Source organism: Phyllopteryx taeniolatus, chromosome 23, assembly GCF_024500385.1.
Source record: "Phyllopteryx taeniolatus isolate TA_2022b chromosome 23, UOR_Ptae_1.2, whole genome shotgun sequence".
Taxonomy (NCBI): domain Eukaryota; kingdom Metazoa; phylum Chordata; class Actinopteri; order Syngnathiformes; family Syngnathidae; genus Phyllopteryx; species Phyllopteryx taeniolatus.
Window position 1 is genome coordinate 1436652 of NC_084524.1, and position 20639 is coordinate 1457290.

The following is a 20639-nucleotide window of genomic DNA, read 5'->3' on the forward strand; positions in this document are numbered from 1 at the left end:
CTCTCGCGCATGCGCACACCATCGACCCGAACGAGCACGGCAGAGGCAGAAAGCAGAAGGGGGACAGAAGAGGGGGTAGAAGAAGGCAAAAAAAGGCACGAAAGGGAGGAGGAAGAAGGCAAAACAGGAAGAAAAACAAGCTTGAAGGCCGTGTGCTCCTCGACGTTTTTTTTCTTCAGAACGAGAGGAAACGTGCACGCCCGCAGGTAACGCGTTCCAATTCCGCACTCTTTCACTTGCAAAGCTTTCCTTGACGTCCAACACTTCCGCAGCCTCCCCAGAAGTTTTTTTTTTTTTTTTTCCAACGGGACAAATGTGATGTGAGTTTGGGTGGGTGGGGTGAGGAACGCCGTCACGTGACCCTGGCAGGGCGCAGCTGCTTTTGCCTGTCCTCGGACCGTTGGCAGCGGATACAGGGGAACGCCCACCACCAAAAGTCAGCGTTGACCCCTGACCTTTTAGCCCTGTAACTGTGTGTGTTGAAATGCTTTCTGTGTATTGAAACATGATGAGTGTAATGTAACACGAAATATAGCAATCAGTTTGTGTGTATGATTAACCAGGAAGCCCTCGTCATGCGTCGGTTGCAATAAGCTCGGGTGCCGTTCGGCGCAGGAGCTCGGGAGCCTGGCATGTGGTCGAAAGAAAATTGGCTTCTGGGCCCCATAGTGACAAATCCCTGACCGGGGCAGGTCTTTTCTAAATCGTCTTCTCTTGTTTACTTCCAGGGGCGGCGTAACATTCCATCGATCCTGACAGGCGGACTGTGACCCGTTCACGAGAGACGTTCGAACCTGACACACTTCTCAACACACGCACACGTGCACAAGATGGTGGAGGTCATATGTGCCACGGGTGTGGCGGCGCAGCTGCGTAGTCACAGGGACCGGCAGGAGGGTCTGGGCCAGAACGACAACGCCATCAAGTTCCTGGGTCAGGACTACGAGAGCTTGCGGGCGCGATGCCTCCAGAGCGGGAAGCTCTTTGAGGACAGCCTGTTCCCCTGCGCCTCGTCCTCGCTGGGCTTCAAGGAGCTCGGAGCGAGTTCGTCCAAGACGTACGGCGTGCGCTGGATGAGGCCCACGGTGAGACGCGGCGAAACGTAAACGTAAAAACTATATTTATTATTGTTGTAAACCACTCTAACGTTATGCTCAGATGACACAAATAGACGCTCTGTTTTATTTTGTTTTTAGAAGCGTTTAAAGTGAGCACACACACAAGCGCTAGCGTGAAGCATCGTCAGAAAATAGCTCTTATAAAATATATCATCTAATTATAAAGCAGCAGGCTCTCACATGCTAAAGTTAGCCATCCAGCTAGCACACGGGCGGTTCCTAAGAATTGGTGTCGGATACTTCCTGATCCAGCAGGTGAGAATTTGTGAGTCGGGACACGCCTACATTTGTCCAGTTGCACGACAACAATCAGTTGTCTCATCTTCATATCCCCGAACCTGTTTTCTTTGTCTTTACAAACCTGTCATGATCTTTGCATTGACAAACCAGTGATCACTGACACGAGAGACCCTTTAGCTCAGCTACCTTGTGCTATTTCACATCAGGGATTCCCAACCAGTCTGCCACAGGAATTGATCCACTTTCACTTATTTGGTTCAAAAATGATCGAATCCCCGCAAATAAAGTAACTTTGTTCATCTACAGTATCTATGTCAGCAACATATAGTGACTTCCACTCAATGGCAGAAGGTACAAAATGAACATGAATGCACCTTTTTGACATTTTTCTCAGTGTTGTGCCGGGAGCTTTTTCTCATGTGAACTATGTGCCGAGACTTACTAAAGGTTGGGAAACACCGATCGACATGGAGTGTGTGTCCATGTACAAAAAGCGTGTGTGTGTGTGTCTGCAGGAGTTGTGCAAGCGTCCTGCTTTCATCGTGGACGGAGCGACCCGTACTGACATCTGCCAGGGAGCTCTGGGTGAGCGCGGAATGTCACATTGACAATTCAGGCGCACAAACATGGAAGACATCCGCAATGTGCATTCCACACCGCTAGGGGGCGGAAAAGTACAGCCCTCTCCCCTCACAGTCTGTAGAATGCCGCTTTAGCATTTATTAGAACGACTGTGTCTTACTGGTAACTTTTTTTTTTTCCACTAGTGCCTTCCACTACTACATGACATTCGTGCGCGCAGGTAGGACAACGTTGGCAACTGCATGTCAACTAGTAAGGCAAAATTTCTGTGCGCTACAAGAACTGCCTGTGAAAGACTACATATGAAGAGTTTTATAATGTCTCTAGTAGTACTCGTAGCACACAGTTGTCAACTAGTGCAGAGTTGCGCTGTGCCTCACTAGTCACATATACTTTACAGTAGTTGTACTAGAATGCCAATGTTTTCCTACTAGTGTGCAGAAATGCCCTGCTAGTTACCTTGACTAGTGGTGTGTATAAATTGCATACTAGTAGCATATGGAAAGTCGCTTGAATATTTATTCGATATCCTTGATATAAGGTTGTACTACTAGGCCGTTATTAGTAAGACATAGACATTCTACTCATGTGCCCTAGTTGTTCTACTAGTGCGCTGAATTGAGGACATAGTGTACGGTACTAGTACATGAAGCGGAAGCTGGATGTGAAGGATATCGAATAAATGCTCAAATGACTCTCCAGAAAGGCATTGGAGCATTTAATCCTTAGTTGTGCTCGTAGGCCAAAAGTGGCACTAGTAATGGAAGAAGAAAGAAAAAAAAACGTATTAGTATGACACAGTCGTTCTCCGAGTGTGCTGAATGTTCTTACTTGTGAGGACAAGTACGTGGATCTTGAGATCTTGTCACGTAGAGTAAATGCTCAAAGGCCAGCCTTGTGACATCGCGTGCGTGTGCGTGTGCAGGGGACTGCTGGCTGCTGGCCGCCATCGCCTCGCTGACCTTGAACGACACCCTCCTGCACCGTGTGGTCCCGCACGGACAGAGCTTTGAGCAGGGATACGCGGGCATCTTCCACTTCCAGGTGATTCTTGTGGGCTAAAACAGTCCGAGTGGTTTTTTTGCCGTCTGGACCCCCAACATTGGAAGACACTAACGTCATTTAAACATAACTACCAGGTGCCATAGGAATTATTTATATTTTCAAGGTAACTAGTTTACCAGCACTTGATTAAGTGCAAATATTTCAATCATTATCCATCATCGGTAGCAAGAAGTGTCAAGTGACTGATGCAGGGATGACCGATTTACACCATGCGTCACGGTCGGAACAGAGCTTTTAATATTCACAGATTTGTTCATCGTTGTTTTTGTGCTCAGGCCAAAACCCTGCCTAATATTAAAGTATCGCTTTGGCGCCATCTAGTGGCATCACCGGAGATGACCACCAAGCTGTAGAATAGGGTCAAGCCTAAAAGGCAAGATGAAGAAGCAGACGAGCAGGGGGCGAAGGCAGGACACAGGATGTTGTTTATCTTGCGTTGCCATGGTGACGAGCCTCACCCACCATCCTGCGTTCACAGTTCTGGCAGTTCGGCGAGTGGGTGGAGGTGGTGATCGACGACCGTCTGCCCGTGAAGGACGGCAAGCTGCTCTTCGTCCACTCTGTGGAGGGCGGCGAGTTCTGGAGCGCGCTGATTGAGAAGGCCTACGCCAAGTAAGGGGAGCGCCGAGTCGCCGTCCGGGTCCGCCAAAGTCACGCGTGGTCTCCGCCCGCCTCAGGTTGAACGGCTGCTACGAGGCGCTGTCGGGGGGCAGCACGTCCGAAGGCTTCGAGGACTTCACGGGCGGCGTGACGGAAATGTTCGAGTTGAGCAAGCCGCCCTCTGACCTCTTCAGCATCATGGGCCGCGCCATCGAGAGAGGCTCGCTGCTCGGCTGCTCCATTGACGTGAGTCAGAACGTCGACGCGTATTTGTGGACGCTGCCCTCCGCAGGTTGGCCTCGCGCTGCGTTACGTCAGTGTGGTTGCCATATTGGATGTGGCAGATCTGCCTGTAATCTAATGCCAGTAAATTGACTTGACTTCATCAACTTTTGCACAAACACTAATGTACATTTGCGACATGTGATGATTCTACATTTTCTAAAGGTTTACGACGTAGGTCAGCACAAAACCAGTGTATGTATTTTTCTGTTTTAAAGCGTGTTTATAGTCAACAGTATATTTAATGCTGTTAGGCAATTACAAACCTTTTTGAGGGTGTCAGTTAATTTGTACGAATAGCGGGGGTTCACTGTATTGGCTTGACTTGCTTGAAATTTACCGGGGGCTCCAGTTTACTACCTTACTTCCTTTTTGCCACTGTAACTCGGTACTTGCTTGGACTTAAGACTTGAGCCTTACGTTTGACTTATGACATGCTTAACCCAAGTAATAACTTGACTTGCTTGTTTTTTGCCACAGTAACTCGGTACTTGCCAGAGACTCGAAAGGTTTAGACTTCTGACTTGTGACCTATGTGACCTCCTCCAACCGCTGTTGTTTTTGACGTCAGATCACCAGCTCTAGAGACATGGAGGCGGTCACCTTCAAGAAGCTGGTCAAGGGCCACGCCTACTCCGTCACGGGCTTGGATGAGGTGAGAGAGCGTCACGGCGGCGGCGGCGGCGGTGTGTGTCTCTCTGTCCGATCTGACCGCGTTCCACCGTGTCCCTTAGGTGGTCTTCCGTGGAAACCTGACCAAGCTGGTCCGCATCAGGAACCCGTGGGGGGAGGTAGAGTGGACCGGCGCTTGGAGCGACAAGTGAGACACACACACCTCTCGTGTTGGAAAACTTGATGCCTCATGTAAACGTGTGAAGCCTCAGGCTCAACTGAGAGTCTGGGAATGGGGCAGTTACGTTATAGGATTATGTAAGCAGAGCTTCCGAGGTTTTCCCTGCTGGTGGATTCCATTCGCTTGAATCTTTTTCCGTACAGTTCTCGAGAATGGGACGGCGTGGACCGCGGCGTCCGCGCTCGGCTACAAAACCGCAGCGAGGACGGCGAATTCTGGTGAGTCCGCTTCCGTTTGCCTCCATGAAATGCGGTCGTTTCTCATGGCCCACGGCCCCGCCCCCGCCACAGGTTGTCCTTCAGCGACTTCCTGCGTGAGTTCAGCCGTCTGGAAATCTGCAACCTGACAGCCGACGCCCTCCAGAACAGCCAGATGAAGACGTGGAGCTCGTCGCTGTATCCCGGCGAGTGGAGACGGGGCAGCACGGCCGGAGGCTGCCGGAACTATCCGGGTAGGGAAAGGCTCGGGAGTGTGGGGCTTCAAAAAGCGACGCTGACTTTTGACCTCTCCTGTCCAGCGACCTTTTGGCTGAATCCGCAGTTCAAGTTGCTGCTGCAGAACCCCGACGCGCCCGGCATGTCGGATTGCAGCTTCCTGGTGGCGCTCATGCAGAAGGACCGCAGGAAGAAGCGGCGGGAAGGCAAAGACATGGAGACCATCGGCTTCGCCGTCTACGAGGTCGGTGTTCGCCCGCAAAGCTCCCGTGCGTACTTCCTGCCTTGTCATCTCATCGATTCCTCTATTTGCAGGTTCCCAACGAGGTATGCGCTTTCCAATCGGGTTCTTTGCATCAAAGCAGAATGGTGGTGCTAACCGACCTCCCTCTCAGGCTAAAGGGCAGACGCGGGTCCACTTGAAGCAGAACTTCTTCCTGTCGCACGCCTCGAGCGCTCGCTCCGAGCTCTTCATCAACCTGAGGGAGGTCAGCTCGCGTCTGCGTCTCCCGGCCGGCGAGTACGTCATCGTGCCGTCCACCTTTGAGCCCCACAAGGAGGCCGACTTCGTCCTGCGGGTTTTCTCCGAGAAGCCTGCCGACTCCGAGTGAGTAACGCTTTGTCGCGCCGTCGCGAACGTGGCCGCTCGCTAACGTGAAGTCTTTGCGTGTCAGGGAGCTGGATGACGACGTGGTGGCGGAGCTTCCGAGCGAGGTGAGGAGAGCGCAGCGGCAACTGGGAGAACTTCCTCGTTGCGCTGCCATCTCAGCATCAAGGCTTTTCTTGTCCTTGCAGAACTATTTGGACGAGAGTCAGATTGACGCCGGCTTCAAGAGTCTCTTCCGACAGCTGGCCGGGGCGGTGAGCGCATATCCTCCTTCTTGCTTCTGCTCGCTGTCTGACCTTTGACGTGACAAAGGCGTTACTGTTGTCTCGTGTGTGCCTGCGCCGTGGAGGACATGGAGATCAGCATCAACGAGCTGCAGACCATCCTGAACCGCATCATCAGCAAGCGTAAGTACATTATCGGCGCTCCTTCAGCTCACGCGCATGGACATGAACATGGTTTCCGTGGCAACAGACAAAGACCTCAAGACGGACGGCTTCACCAAAGAGGCGTGTCGCAGCATGATCAATCTCATGGACGTATCCTTGCCGCCGTCTTTGCTCAGGGACGCTCCCGTCTCCTTTCGGGTTTTGAGTTCGAGTCCCCAACTTGTGCTTTCCTCAACGTCGTCGCAGTCTGACGGCAGTGGGAAGCTGGGCTTGGTCGAGTTCCACGTGCTGTGGGAGAAGATTAAACGCTACCTGGTAAACTTTCTCACACGCACGCACGCACGCACACACGGCTCACTGTGGAATCAAATGCACTCTCCTTGCTCGTGGGCAGACCGTATTCAGGAACTACGACCTGGACAAGTCGGGAACCATGAGCTCCTACGAGATGAGGATGGCACTGGAGTCCGCAGGTGCGAGGCGTGTCCGCGTGCGCGCTCGCTCAGTCGTCACACGCGCGCTAACTTTTGCCTACTTTTGCGGCAGGCTTCAAGCTGACCAATCACCTGTTCCAGCTCATCATCCTGCGATACACCGAGGAAGACATGGCCGTCGACTTCGACAACTTCGTCACTTGTCTCGTCCGCCTGGAGTCCATGTTCAGTGAGTGTTGTCCCGGACTCCGCAACCCCCCCCCCCCCCTCCTCGCTCTGACCTCGCTGCCCTCGTTGCTTCGACAGAAACATTCAAGATCATGGACACGGACGCAGACGGCGTCATCACACTCAACTTCTCCCAGGTAACAGGAAATGTGCTAACCGCTCGCTCACTTCCTGTTGCTGATGTGTCGCCGCTTCCTGTTTCCTGCAGTGGCTCTCCCTCACCATGTTCGCCTAGACGCCAGCGGGCGGCTTATCTGGTGCCTACAGATGCCGTGACCTCATCACCGCACGGCGTCTCGCTGTCATGTTGCGAACAACGTAAATTGCCATGGAGCACGGGTGTCAATTTCCTTTTTGTCAAGGGCCACCTCGCAGTTACGCTTTCCCTTTATGGCCGTTACGACTGTGAAAATCATGCAAGCGTTGTCACCTCTTCACATTACTGCAGATACACACTGATGCCCCTGCAATTGATAGTTTCGCAGTACTTGCATACGCTCGTTACCAAAAGTTAGGGACAGTCGGCGTTCAGGTGAAAATTCAGCATGAACCTTAAAAGCACTATAACCTTTGACGGTGAACTTTATTTGACCTTTTCTAAACTTTACAATGTTCAACTGCTCAATATTTCAGTACTTTTGGCACAAATGGCTGTCGGCAAGGTACTGCTGATGAATTGTTACGGATTGTTTGCTCAAGTCAAGGTCAAGTTTTAAAGATTAGAATGTATTTTAGGTTCATCCTGAAATTTCCCCCTTTAAAAGTACAATATCGCAAATTTTTCTTAAGTAGTGTATATTGTTAACAACAAATTCATTTTAAAATCAGAAGTCATGCAAAATGATGGTGTGTAAAACTGCTGTTCCATTTTAGTTCAGAACGGATTTGGTGAAGAAAAAAAATGAAGAGTGAAGAAAAAGTGCAATTTGGGTACCAAAAGAAAAGAACCAACACGAAGTAGACACGCTGTTTCATGTAGTGGGCCACATAAAGTGCTGCGGCGGGCGTATCTGGGCCCCAGTCCTTGAGTTTGACACCTGTGCCGTGGCGGAACTTAGTTTAGCGTTTTGTACCCTCACCGCCATCTCGTGTGGACCATATTCACCTTTTTGTACATTTGCTCCATTGCGCGTCAAGCCAAGCCCTAGACCACGGGTGTCAAACTCCTTTCAGTCGCGGGCCACATCGCAGTTATGGCTGCAAACCCGTAGGATTGCCTCATATTACGACATAGACACAAATTGATGGATAATGACTTTGGAAATCAGAACTTGTTCAACTCCAGTATGAATCGGTTTTATTTTAAAAGGGGGCTTGGTAACAAAAAAAAATAAAATGCTTGCAATATCTCAATATTTGGAATAGTGAAGCCAATTTGCAATTTTGGACATAAAATGACGTGGTGGGCCCCCACGTATCTGGCCCCCGGGCCACCAGTTTGTCACCCGTGCCCTAGACAAACACAAAGTAGTTGCAGCCGTGAGGCGTAAACTCGGCTTCCGGCTATGCTTCCTGTGCCAAACTGGTCGCCATCTTTCTGAGCGCCGAGTATAACCGTGACAATGATGACGTGCATGTGTATGCTTTTTTTTTTTTTATGGTGGAACAAAAAACACTTTTGTAACTCTTAAGAAGAACATCCCGTTTACACTGATTGTAAAAGCCAATCAAGGTCACAGAGTGTGTCGTAATAAATAACTTTTATTAACAATAGAAAAAACAAGTTGAACTCAATCACATGTGTACATGTTAATCGACTGTTAACTTACAAATAAAATAAGAGGAGGAGGAACCGAATGTCGGTCCTCGGAACGGAACGGAGCGGAATGCAAGTTTGACCTTTGGGAGAAGGAAAGATGGCTCAGGCGTCGCTGTTGTTGTGCTCCATCCTGGTCACCATGGTGAAGATGAGCCGCTCCAGCTGCTCCGCCCTCTGCTTGCCCGTCTGGAGGACCTCGTCGTGGTTGGCCTTCTCCTCGCTGTCGTAGTCCATCACCGCCCGGTTGGTGATCAGCGACAGGGCGAAGACGCGCATGCCGCAGTGGCGAGCCACGATCACCTCGTGGACCGTGCTCATGCCTGCCGTGGGAAAGAGAGGCGTCGCTCCAGTCAGACTAAAGCGGGACTTTTGACTCGCTCGCCGATACGCTTGACTCTAACGACTTGCTCGACATCTCGTAAGGGCTCGACTTGCCGCTCGTGCGACTTACTCCCACCTCCGTGGAGCGCAACTCACCGACGGCGTCGGCGCCGAGTTTGTGCAGCATCCTGCACTCTGCGATGGTCTCGAAGGACGGACCGGCCAGCACGCAGTAGACGCCCTCCCTCAGGAAGTCTCCGAAGCCCAGTTCCTGGCCCACGTCCGTGGCCAGCTGCTGAAGCTCTCGGTCGTACGCGTCGGACATGCACGGGAAGCGCACGCCAAACCTGAGTTGCGCGAGGCACACTTAACCTCGGCTCCGGATGCTTCACGCTTTGCGCGCGCTCCGTGTCCTACCTATCGTCGTTGAGTCCGGCGAGAGGGTTGTTCCCAGCGAAGCCCGGAATGTTGAGGTGATCTTTCATGATCATGATGTCTCCCACCTTGAAGTCCTGGTTGAGACCGCCCGCCGCGTTGGTCAGTATCACCGTGTCGACGCCCAGCAGCTTGAAGATCCGCATGGGCAGTGTGATCTGAACACAACAAACAGCGCCCACCCCCGGGTTTGTCTGCGGAGCATTGACATCCGGTGCGAGTTTAAAGCTATACGCCGGCCAACCTTCTGGACGGGGTAGCCCTCGTACAGGTGGAATCGGCCCTGCATGCACACACACGGTCGCCCCTTCAACGTTCCGAAAACCAGCCGTCCGGCGTGTCCGTGCACTGTGCGAGACCCGACGTCAAGTCAGACGAACTTCCGCTCGGACGTTATCCGGCCGGACTCACCCGTGCTCTGCGGGAAGTTTGGAATGTCCTTGTAGTTGAAGGCCACCTGATCCTTCAGCATGGCCGCCAGCCCGCCGAGGCCGGAGCCGCACACGATGCCGACGGAGGGCCGCACGTCGGTCTGAGCCAGCAGCCAATCGGCCGTGGCCTTGCAGTCTTCGTAAGTGTAGCTGCAGCGACCATTGTTAGGATCTCTTATGAATTCTATGTCACTTCATCTGTTAATACTTGTTAAGAACAAATACTACACACTATCAGAAACACTGACCGACATTTACAACTTGTTTTCTATTATTTATTCTCATGAAATAATATGAATTTATTACCGAAGGTCTGTTCCATTCATTTTGTGTGTGTGTGTTTTTAAATTGGTTTCATTGCTTCCGGTACGTGTAGTTGTTGAGTAGCTTTTTTTGTCCAATCAGATTTCTTTCTTCTTGGCCACTGTCACCGCAATTATTTAAGCAATCAATAAGATTCGTTACTTCAATCAATAAGATTTTTTTTTTTTTTCAGAGCAAAACTTATTAGAGCTAACTTTTGACTCGCAAAACACGTCTGTCGTTCTCTGCACACATTATTACATTTACTAATCAGTATGTCTGGTGAGTACAATTTACATATTTGTTTAAATGTTTTTTGTCATCAGCAAAGTATTGATAGTTAACTTGCTCCAGATGATGTGCAGTTATACATGCATTTTTGTTTGGTATTAGTGCTTTCGTCAACTGCAACGCGATATTGATGGTATTAAAAGGTGCGTTAAGTAGTAAAGGTCATCGGAGTACTCATAAAAACATCTTTTTGTTTTCAAATGGATATGTTTGTTCAATAAGTGGCTGACTTACCACTGGTTACCTTGAGGAAACATGACGACGCAGCAGGCGGGTACAAAACAAAACAAAACAAAACAAAAACAAAAACAGTTCGGCCACGCTGTGCGTGTTGCTTGGAGGCAGGTCGACGTCGTCTCTCGCGCTGGCGCGCACTTGAGCGATTTATAATGGAGGCCCCGTTTCCGAATGACGCATGCGCAACGAGCATTCTCATTGGCTCAGATGGAACGCCTTCACCCCCCCCCCCCCCACCCCTTTTTTTTCATGATACTTTATGACATCCTGATTCAATCAATCATCGTCATTGGATCTGTGTCCGTGTATATCTTTTGTCTTTTGTGTCATTAAAAAATTATAATAAATATATATATATATGATTAATTTAATATAATTATATAATGAAAATAACAAATAAAATTATTATGCAGCCGGACAGAAACAGGTTTTAAGGGACAGAGTGGACAAGGGGACAAGGGTTGAAAACCACAGCAGAACAATAGTGAGACAGTCTAGATATTTGAACACAAGTAACATTTAATAACACAGTTATTTGTAGATGGGGGGGCGGGGGACACCCGGTGAGGATATGCAATAACTAACCAAGAGAACAAGATAAGAGCGGACAGAAAAGGGCTGGGCAGGATGTGAGAAAATGAGCAAGGCAGTGCTCCCGGATTCTTTCTTTTTTAGTGTCGAAACACCTGCAAGAACCTGTGAGTTGATGCAGTATGTTAGTGTAACCTGGGTTGTTATTAGTGATCCCAGCACAAGTCATTCAAGTCTTTGGTGTTTCTGTGGAACTTATTAGTGAATGAACACCATATCACATGTCATCGAGGAAGGGTGAGCACGCCACCCCCCCCCCCCCCCCCCCCACCACGCAAAAGGAGGGGGGTCAGCGAGCCCATCCAGCAGGGGACCCATCCAGGGGGACGCCACCGACCCCCCAGGACCCAGGGAGGTCCCGAGCCTGATCGAAGCCCCACGCACCAACCCCCAGCCCCACCCAGCGAGCCCCACCGCTGCCGTCGCTCCCATCACCCCTGGAACATGGGGGCTCCAGCCACCAACAGGGCCCCAAGGAGGAGCCAGCAGCCACCCAAAAAAGCGAGCCCAAGTTAAGTGCCCGTCGTGAGCAAGGATGGGCGTGGGCGCCAAGAGAAGGGAGAGGAAGGCGGGGCCCCACCCCTCCACGGACCAACAACCGGAGGGGGGCCCACAAGCCCCAGGAATCTAACCAAGAGAAATGTGAAATGTGAACCACCACCCACCCTATTACTATGGTTACCAGGTCCCCTACTGGCAACCATTATCCCTGTACCGTGATTGCGTGTGTTGGGGTGTAGTGCATTAAAATTGGAGAAACAATAATGACCCACCACCGTCACCCCCCCACCCAGGCCGGCCAAGTCCCCAAAGGATATGCGAATGGAAGTAGTGCATTCAAAATACATATATTTGATTCAATTCATTTAACAACACACGAGGACATGAAGTTCTTCACACGCATGCACACACGCAGACACATTATGTCACTATGTACTTTCCACCCTGTTTATAGTTTGTGTGTGTTTGTTGGCTTCAAATCCAAGAAGTCATAAAAGACAAATAAACTCTTTAATGATTCCACAAAGTCCACCTGGAATCTTACCCCACACTTTATCTCCTTACCCGCTGGCCTCCAGTTTGCTGTTTTAGTCATAACAGGAAGACAAAATCAACATTGGGCTGTACTGTCCTTTATACAGTACTGTATGACTGTCTATACCAGGGGTCACCAATGTGCCACCTGGGGGCACCAGGTAGCGCACGCGGACCGCCTGGGTCGCCTCCTGGCCTATTCTAAAAAAGCTCACCAGTGATAGGAAATTGTGATTTCCAAGGAATTTTGGAAAAGTGATCATTTGATATTGTAAACATTTTCAGAAATGTATACAAATATAGTGTTGCGTACATCCACTTGTGTTGCGCCACTGTTAGTGCTCAAATATCCATTGCTTCTACAACTGCAACTAGCAATGCTAACTGTTAGCATGTCAATGTCATTTTGCATTGTTTGTTAGCATTCATTTCCTAAGACAAAGCCATGTGGTTTTACACAATGTTTAATTGCATTTGTTTTACGTTTAGTTTGACAGTAAACACATTTGGTGGTGAGATTTTTCCGATGTCAAATAAATGAAAGTTGAAAAACACTGCCATAGCGATGTAAGTTTGGTTAAAGGTCAAAATAGGAGCTACAGAAAGGCCATTGGAGGTCAGACCACCTTTTTTCAAAGAAGCACGGGATCCGGGACTGGAATGCCATCACACGGCATGTCATCAAACCACATGTGCGGAGCCGATCGACGAAGCGGACGTTTGACGTGGGAGACCTCACGAGACAGACAGACCCCCTCACGAGGTCTGCGTTCAATGCCCTCCGAGCTGCATCCAATTGGCTTCACGCCGTGTCCAGTGGTCGCTGCGTTAAATCCTATTGTCTCCGCTCCACGTTCAGTTGTCTGGAATCATCTCCGCTCATGAGTACGTTGCAGCTCCGCCGGCCTGATGCGAGTGATCTGGGCAGCTTTTTAGCGATTGCCACTAATGAAGTGAAAAACGGGCCAGAGAGTGAGTGACATGACGACATGGGCCGTCGTGACATGCAGCCTGTCGGAATGCGGACAAGTGGATGGTGACATTTGAGTGAGGACGAGGTGAGCCGTAGAGGCGCACAAACAGGAAATGCCAAGTGTGGCGACTGTAAAAGAGTTATGTAAATGGTATTATTGGGTCAAGTGAGTCAACTGTCAGCGCCATTGAGGATTTTATGACAGACCTGAGACATTTTGCATCCACATACTTATCCAGCAGGCCGCCATTGATTTTAGCACGATAACCCCAACTAAATGTCTTTTTATTTAACTGCATTTTGTTTGCACTTCATTTATTGAGGTTGTTCTCAAGGTTCAGATGTCCAACAACAAACTTAAGGGACGTTAGCAAGAAGGGAAAGTGTGGCGTGTGTGTGTGTGTGTGTATCTTCAGGTTCACATGACACATTTCACCCGAGTTTCTGATTTAACATGTTGATCAGCGCCACATGGGGACCACGAGTGGCGTTATGTAACTTGTGGCATGACTGGGCACAAGGGATTTTTCCACACAAAAAGATTATGAAGTTTTTTAAAAAAACAGCCTCTGCTCAAATGAGTCTCTATTTATTTTAATGTACAGTATACTTTCTTCTGGGGCTAGCTACAGGAAGGAAATATCTCATAATTACATTCATATCTATATTTAGTATTTAGTACCCTTGGTGCAACATAAACCATAACCATAAATCATCAACCATAAATCTGTGATTTTTGGTGACAATGTAAAGTTTGACTGGCGACCGCTTCTTTTGTTTAGTTGGCAAAGCCTTTATTTGGTGCATTACCGCCACCTACCGGACTGATCAACTCGTTTGATGAAGTGGCGCAAGCCATTTTAGCAGTTTCGCGTACACCGTCTAAAACTACATGTCCCATGATTCACAGCGATGATGCCGTCATTATCCGGGTAACTCTGTCAAGGGGAAGAAAGAGGAAAAAAACGGGACACTTTCTGACAGGTTTGCTTCTGCTCGGACGGAGGTACGTGTAATATATTCCATACAGGTATGACATCTAAATATGTTTTCTATTATCCAATTGAATGTAATTGTCTACTAAAAAGAGAACTACTAAGACAGAACGCTCTGGTAAACCAGGCCGCGATGCTAACGGTTAGCTACCAAGGCTTTAACTGTGTTCTGTTGGTCTATTGAGCTTGCGTTTGAAATGTTCACTTTCTTTAGTTGACGGGAAAATAATGCTGCTTCGTAAAGTGGGCCAGTCTTCTGCCCTTTGCGGTGCCATTCTCCGCATCACTCCCGGACAGATTGGGTTTGTCGCATTCATGTTTACAAGCCAAGCCTCGAGCTACAATTCCTATTCATTCCATGTTGCTAACTAACAAAATGACGTATTTTATCCAGGGCTCAACGCCCAGCTGTGGTGGCTGTGAACAACACGCGCCTCTATGCTAGTCAAGCTACACAGGTACGACACAGAAAGCTTGCTATCACTTCTCAATGTGTCCATTTTATGAATGTCGTGTTCCTCGAACATTTTCTACATCACTTTTGGCCCAATGTTGTGGTTCTGCTAGCGATATAACACAGTCACCGCGTTCCTGGGTGGCAAGTAGGTGAAAGTTGACTGGTCACGTGGTCCACATTTAAGGTGACACTGCAGCTGTCCTCTCCAGCACCCAAACAGGAAGTCGTCATGTTTCTCGTGCTAGAATGGAATAGCATGTCTTCACCTTGATAGAATACATAGCAATGTTATATTGACAGTTTGAGATGGTAGCTGTGTATGTGGTCGTCTTTCACCTCTTTGTGGCCTGTCACTGTTTTCTTTATTTATCCATAGCACCATGTGGTATTTGGGTTACTTTAACACCAAAGTACAGTTTAGAAAATAATGTTAGTCAAGCCCTGGAGTCGTTTATATTTGCAATGTTGCTCTCTCGGTGAAGTAAGCCTTTTGGAATATCTGCGTCACTGTAGGCGGTGTTGGAGAAGCCGGCGGCAGTCGGCACTGACGCTGCCACTGCGGTGGAGAAGAAGACTGCTGCAGCTGTATGTTGCTTCCTAAAATGTCGTTCTTATGCAGAACTGCCCCTCGAGTAGGGTTGGGCATCGAGAACCGATTGGAACCGAGGCTAAAGTTCCGGTTCTTCCGGAATCGTTTAAATAAAAAAAAAAATTAAAAAGGAGGCTTTCACGATGCTCCGAGCCTCAGCCTACACCGCGCAGAACTTCATTCAAGTCAAATTGGGTGAGTGACTCAATAAAATACGTCTATGCCAACATTGAGGCAGCTAACAAGTTAAACGGGGGGTTGCACTTTTGCACTGATGGCTTTTAGCTTTTATTTTAGTCTTTAAACCAACGTAAGAGCTAATAACGGGAAAAAGAACGCTTAACCTTGAGCTAAAACTTCACCAACGGTCAAAGTACCAACTTTACATCACAATGAATTGGGACAAAATTCACATAAACGTTGTCTCACAGTATCACAAACACTAACCTTGTGCCTCATCGGTGCGTAGGTAAAGGAATCAACGTTTTATCGTATTTGTTTCCATTCATTACTCTTTTTCTTGCCGTCTCATTTTATGTTCCTTTTCAAAATTCACTGGTGTCGTGCAAAGTTACTTTTCGTGCCAAAATGCTGAGTTCCGGTGCGTACCCTTCAAAATAAAAGCCTGCAGGCTTAAAACAGGAAGAAAATGCTAAGAAAATGGATGTTCATAATTTGGACAGCCATTATTTAAAGAATGCAAACATTTTTGACCCAGCCCCCTAAAATAGAAATGAAGCGGGCTCGTGACTGAAATTGGTCAAATTCAAAGGATGCCCAACCCTACCTTGAAGGCATGGGTACTGCGTGTTTGACTGCTGCCGTTGACTTTGTTCTGCTTAATATCCTGCAGGAGTCCAAATCTTTTGCTGTCAACATTTTCAAGGGGCAGATTGCCACATCTCAAGTGTTTCCATACCCTTCCGGTAAACCAAACATTTCACTGAGGCGCTATTTAAATTTACAAACAAGCTTGCTGAGTAATTTTTCTTGTGTTTAGTCTTGAATGAAGAGCAGGAGCAGTTCCTCCGAGAGCTTGTGCCACCCGTGGGCAGGTTCTTTGAGGTGAAATTGAGACCGCTCTGGCTCGCTGGTGATTTTTCTGATTATCTTTTTCCGCCATTGCCCTGGTGACTCACAGTTTTCCTGTCTGTAGGAGGTGAACGATCCGGCCAAGAACGATGCGCTGGAGAAAGTTGAGGACCATACGATGGAGGGCCTGAAAGAGATGGGCGCCTTTGGCCTACAGGTGCCGGCCGACCTGGGTGGCCTGGGCCTCACCAACACGCAGGTGTGTCCGCTTGATATTGAACCGGCGTGGATGGGTTTTACACAGCGAGCGCTAACTTCGTCCGTCTCGCCTCAGTACGCCCGACTGGTGGAGATCGTCGGCACTCACGATCTCGGGGTTGGCATCACGCTCGGTGCCCACCAGTCTATCGGCTTCAAGGGCATTCTGCTTTTTGGGAATCCGGCACAAAAAGAGAAATACCTGCCTCACCTTGCATCAGGTAGTCAAGCTCATGCAGACGGTGCTTAATAAAGCAAATGTCATGTCAAGAAGGAAGGACACGAGCGACTTGTGCTTCTGTCCAGGTGAGCACATTGCTGCCTTTTGCCTAACTGAACCAGCCAGCGGTTCTGACGCTGCCTCCATCAAAACCACCGCTGTACAGTCGCCCTGCGGGCAGTACTTCACTCTCAGTGGAAGCAAAATCTGGATCAGGTGGATCAGCATACTCACAATTCTGTGTATTTTATTATTATTATTTTTTTTAAAAGTCACTTTTTTTCCCCAAACAATATACAAAAGCAAATAAGAAACAAGCAAACATTGAAAAAGAGAGAGGCTGGATTATCACATTATGCATTCAGTCAGTTGCTGTGATGTGTTTTAAGAATCTGTATCTCATAACCCACCTTTTGTCAATTTGACTCATTTTTCTTTACATAGTTACTGTTCTCAATAGAATCGAAAGCCTTTATTGTCCTTGCGTAGTGCAGACACAACAAATTGGGCTGTGAGTCCAGGTTTGTGTTTCAAGAATAAGAATAAAAAAGAATAGAAAAATAAATACTACAAGCGTTACTCGAAACAACATGAAAATGTGCATTGTAAATGACAGTGAGGCGCTCGTGTGCAGATGTTTGAATGTTCAAGTAGCGGCAAAATGGAATGAGTTTGTGAGTTCCGTATAGCGATGTGTTGCGGGAGGAAGTCTGTTCGTTTATTGGTCCTGTCGGACATTGTAATGGCCCTTTTACATGCTGCCAGTGTGATCTTAAGCAGGTATTTACTCTCTCTCTAAACTGAGATGACTCATCTCTAGGGGTAATTCCATAACTATAAAAGGTTTACATATTTACCTACCTTCTGATAAATAGTCCAGGTACAGGACCACACGTAAAACATTACATTTTCACCCAAAATATTCACAATAATTGTACATACATTCTCCCAGAGAGAAAATGATAGACTCCCAGAGTATTTTATTACTTTTGACATTTGTGTCCGCCTTTCAGTAATGGTGGTCTGGCTGAGATCTTCACTGTGTTTGCCAAGACACCAATGAAGGATCCCAAGACTGGAGAGATGAAGGACAAGATCACAGCTTTTGTTGTGGAGAAGAGCTTTGGGGGAGTGACACAGTGAGAATAAATAACCCCCTTTTTCCCCCTACCAAAATCTGCCTATTTATGTCAGTTACCGGAGATTCACATGTTTCCGTTTTGCCCATCAAACCTTTCTTCCAAATCCCAGCGGGCCACCAGAGAAAAAGATGGGCATTAAAGCCTCCAACACGGCCGAAGTTTACTTCGATAACGTCCGCGTGCCAGCCGACTGCGTGCTGGGTGAGGTGGGAGGCGGCTTCAAGGTGGCCATGAACATCCTCAACAACGGCCGCTTCGGCATGGCGGCCGCCCTCTCCGGCACCATGAAAGGAGCCATCGCCAAAGCGGTGACTTCCCACTTCGACACTCGCGCCGCACCTGCATTTTAACGCTTGAGTGGAGCGGATTTTTGGAGACCGACCCCTGTGTCGTAACAGTCACGGTTTCCTCCTTTCGTCAGGTGGACCACGCGACCAACAGGACCCAGTTCGGCAGCAAGATCCACACCTACGGGGCCATCCAGGAGAAGGTGGCCCGCATGACCATGCTGCAGTACGTCACCGAGGTCGGTAGAAGTTCAGCACAGGTCAGCAGCTCGCCTTAAAACAAAGTTGACAAGATCTTCTGTGCTTCCTATAGTCTCTGGCCTACATGATCAGCGGCAACATGGACAGCGGAGCAACAGAGTTCCAGATTGAGGCCGCCATCAGCAAGATCTTCGCCTCAGTGAGAACATTTACTTTACAAGTCAGCTGATTGCTATGTGGCGGGAGCCGAATTGCGCCTTTGTCTTTCTGAACCGCTCACAGGAAGCTGCGTGGACTGTGACTGACGAGTGTATTCAAGTTATGGGCGGCATGGGCTTCATGAAGGTGAGCGATCGCTCCACATCGTCTGACAGTGGCGGCAGAGAAGCTGAGAGAAAGTCAAGGAAAAGAGTGCAGACTTAGGACGGGCAATGTTTTTCACAGGATGCAGGAATCGAGAGGGTGATGAGGGATCTAAGAATTTTCCGGATCTTTGAGGGCACCAATGACATCCTCAGGCTTTTCGTGGCCCTCAACGGCTTCCAGGTGAACATTGACGTCGTCTTGTTTCTTGCGAGCGCCCCGCGGCTTCTTTGACTCGGTCTTCTCCTCAGAATGCTGGCAACCAGTTGAAGAGCTTACAAAAAGCCCTGAAGAACCCACTTGGCAACGCTGGGCTCCTGGCTGAAGAACTTACCAAGAGAGCTAAGAGGTAACATCTCGGTACTCTGCTGTATGTACTGGAGAGCTCCTCGGTTCATGTCAAAGTGAAACTGGCTTTGGTGTCTTGTTTTAGGAAGGCAGGCATGGGCACAGGCTTGACACTTCAAGGAACTGTCCACCCTGATTTGGTTCAGAGCGGTGAACTGGTGTGTTATCATATCTTGATTACCGGAATTCACATTTTTATTGATTATTATTTTGTTGTCCCTCATCGCCTTTCTTTCGCCCCCACAGACCGTGAAAGCCATTGAACAGTTTGGTGTGGCTATCGAGGAGCTTCTTATTAAACATGGCAAGAAGATTATTGGTGAGCATGCAAAGGCCAGAAAGAACTTAATTGTTTAGCATGTTTGCAACAAAAGGAGAAAATGATTTTTTATTTTTTTTTTGCAGATGAGCAGTTTGTGTTGATGAGAGTCGCCGATTGTGCCATTGACATCTACACCATGATCGTTGTCCTCTCCAGGTATTATTTACCTCTTTGTGTGTCCGCTAACCAATTGCACATATCTGCGTAGCCTGATGGGGTCCTTGTCCTCCGCAGGGCGTCCCGCTCCCTGAGTCGGGGCCAGCCCTCGGCCCAACATGAGAAGGTTCTGTGCGAGACCTGGTGTGTCGAGGTGAGATTTCCTCCCAAAACACACACGTACATTGTCCAATTTGTCTACTGCAAATGCTCCCCGTGCGCTCTGCTGACGCTCCTTGGGTCCCGCAGGCCCACGCGAGACTCATACGGGACATCAAGGCGTTGCGCTCGAACCAGTCCAGGAGACTCTACAGCAACTTTCGGGCCATATCCGCAGCCGTGGTGGAGAAGGGCGGAACGGTTGCCGCTCACCCGCTGGGTTTCTAAATGCTCATGGCTTAAACATCAAACATAAACATCACCCCATCGTCCATTTGAGCTGGTCGAGAGGTTCGTCTCCAATATATTTATTTGTAAGCACGTCAGGTTGTCTGTTGTTGTTTGAAACCTGGACGTTGACTTTCAAGTCACAAAAATCACAGATTTGAGTGAAAGGGCCTTCAAAGAAACACCACTTGCACCTTATCTCATTACCGCCAATAACCAGATGTCTTCATTATGTTGCTCTTCAACGCACCATTGACCTTCCTGGCTGTTGATGTTGTACATTATTTAACCTGTAGAAAGGGACTGACGTGTCCAACTTGTTTTATTTTGAATACTTTAATATGGGCTGGTGTGTAATGTAATCTGCATTTGTGAAGTGTTTAATAACTGATAGAGGTGATTATCTTCTCAGCATGTTGGGTATTCATCGCCCATGTGGATTGTAACACCGTTGCCTTATGTAACACGACGACACTGCAGATGCTGCTCCTTCTTGCTGTTCGGTCGCCTCTGTGGCAGCCGAGCACCAACAAAATTTGTAAATATCTCGGCGGTGCTGATCACAATTATTAATGCCTCAGGATTTAGCAAGGAGGGAATCCCATTTTTAATGAAATTGTTTGAGTATCAATAAAGTCATTCTGTTTCTACTTTTGTGCATTTGTTGCATTTTT

At 48.5% G+C, this 20639-nt stretch overlaps 3 protein-coding genes across 9 annotated transcripts; 2 read left to right on the plus strand and 1 right to left on the minus strand.

The window, feature by feature from the left end:
* The first annotated feature begins 24 nt into the window (after window positions 1-24).
* capn1 (calpain 1) lies at window positions 25-8566 on the plus strand. 4 transcript variants are annotated; one of them, XM_061763959.1, is made up of 22 exons: window positions 25-206; window positions 729-1085; window positions 1874-1943; window positions 2866-2984; window positions 3484-3617; window positions 3683-3851; window positions 4459-4542; window positions 4622-4707; window positions 4884-4958; window positions 5031-5191; window positions 5258-5418; window positions 5490-5501; window positions 5570-5781; window positions 5849-5888; window positions 5970-6035; window positions 6131-6188; window positions 6256-6320; window positions 6417-6485; window positions 6565-6643; window positions 6717-6833; window positions 6911-6969; window positions 7041-8566. In XM_061763959.1, the coding sequence occupies exons 2-22, from the start codon at window positions 831-833 to the stop codon at window positions 7065-7067; spliced, it is 2118 nt and encodes a 705-aa protein (XP_061619943.1). In that variant the 5' UTR covers window positions 25-206; window positions 729-830; the 3' UTR covers window positions 7068-8566. The 4 variants fall into 4 exon arrangements, with proteins under 4 accessions (XP_061619943.1, XP_061619944.1, XP_061619946.1 ...); XM_061763960.1 differs by having other exon boundaries at window positions 25-202; XM_061763962.1 differs by lacking the exon at window positions 25-206 and adding an exon at window positions 331-436.
* Window positions 8516-10766, minus strand: pnp5a (purine nucleoside phosphorylase 5a). Its single transcript, XM_061764035.1, has 6 exons — window positions 10607-10766; window positions 9759-9928; window positions 9592-9695; window positions 9330-9505; window positions 9069-9259; window positions 8516-8911 (listed from the first exon to the last, which is right to left on the minus strand). The coding sequence occupies exons 1-6, from the start codon at window positions 10627-10629 to the stop codon at window positions 8694-8696; spliced, it is 882 nt and encodes a 293-aa protein (XP_061620019.1). The 5' UTR covers window positions 10630-10766; the 3' UTR covers window positions 8516-8693.
* A 3310-nt stretch (window positions 10767-14076) lies between these two features.
* On the plus strand, window positions 14077-20615 carry acadvl (acyl-CoA dehydrogenase very long chain). Of its 4 annotated transcripts, none has more exons than XM_061763965.1 (21): window positions 14077-14214; window positions 14418-14505; window positions 14598-14661; window positions 15174-15245; window positions 16103-16175; window positions 16250-16314; window positions 16406-16540; window positions 16616-16760; window positions 16846-16975; window positions 17773-17898; window positions 18011-18209; window positions 18323-18427; window positions 18502-18588; window positions 18672-18734; window positions 18834-18935; window positions 19004-19101; window positions 19186-19258; window positions 19347-19419; window positions 19506-19578; window positions 19657-19732; window positions 19828-20615. In XM_061763965.1, exons 2-21 carry the CDS (start codon window positions 14432-14434, stop codon window positions 19963-19965), a joined length of 1971 nt encoding a protein of 656 aa, XP_061619949.1. In that variant the 5' UTR covers window positions 14077-14214; window positions 14418-14431; the 3' UTR covers window positions 19966-20615. The 4 variants fall into 4 exon arrangements, with proteins under 4 accessions (XP_061619949.1, XP_061619951.1, XP_061619952.1 ...); XM_061763967.1 differs by having other exon boundaries at window positions 14122-14238; XM_061763968.1 differs by lacking the exons at window positions 14077-14214; window positions 16250-16314 and having other exon boundaries at window positions 14412-14505.
* The last annotated feature ends 24 nt before the right edge of the window (window positions 20616-20639 follow it).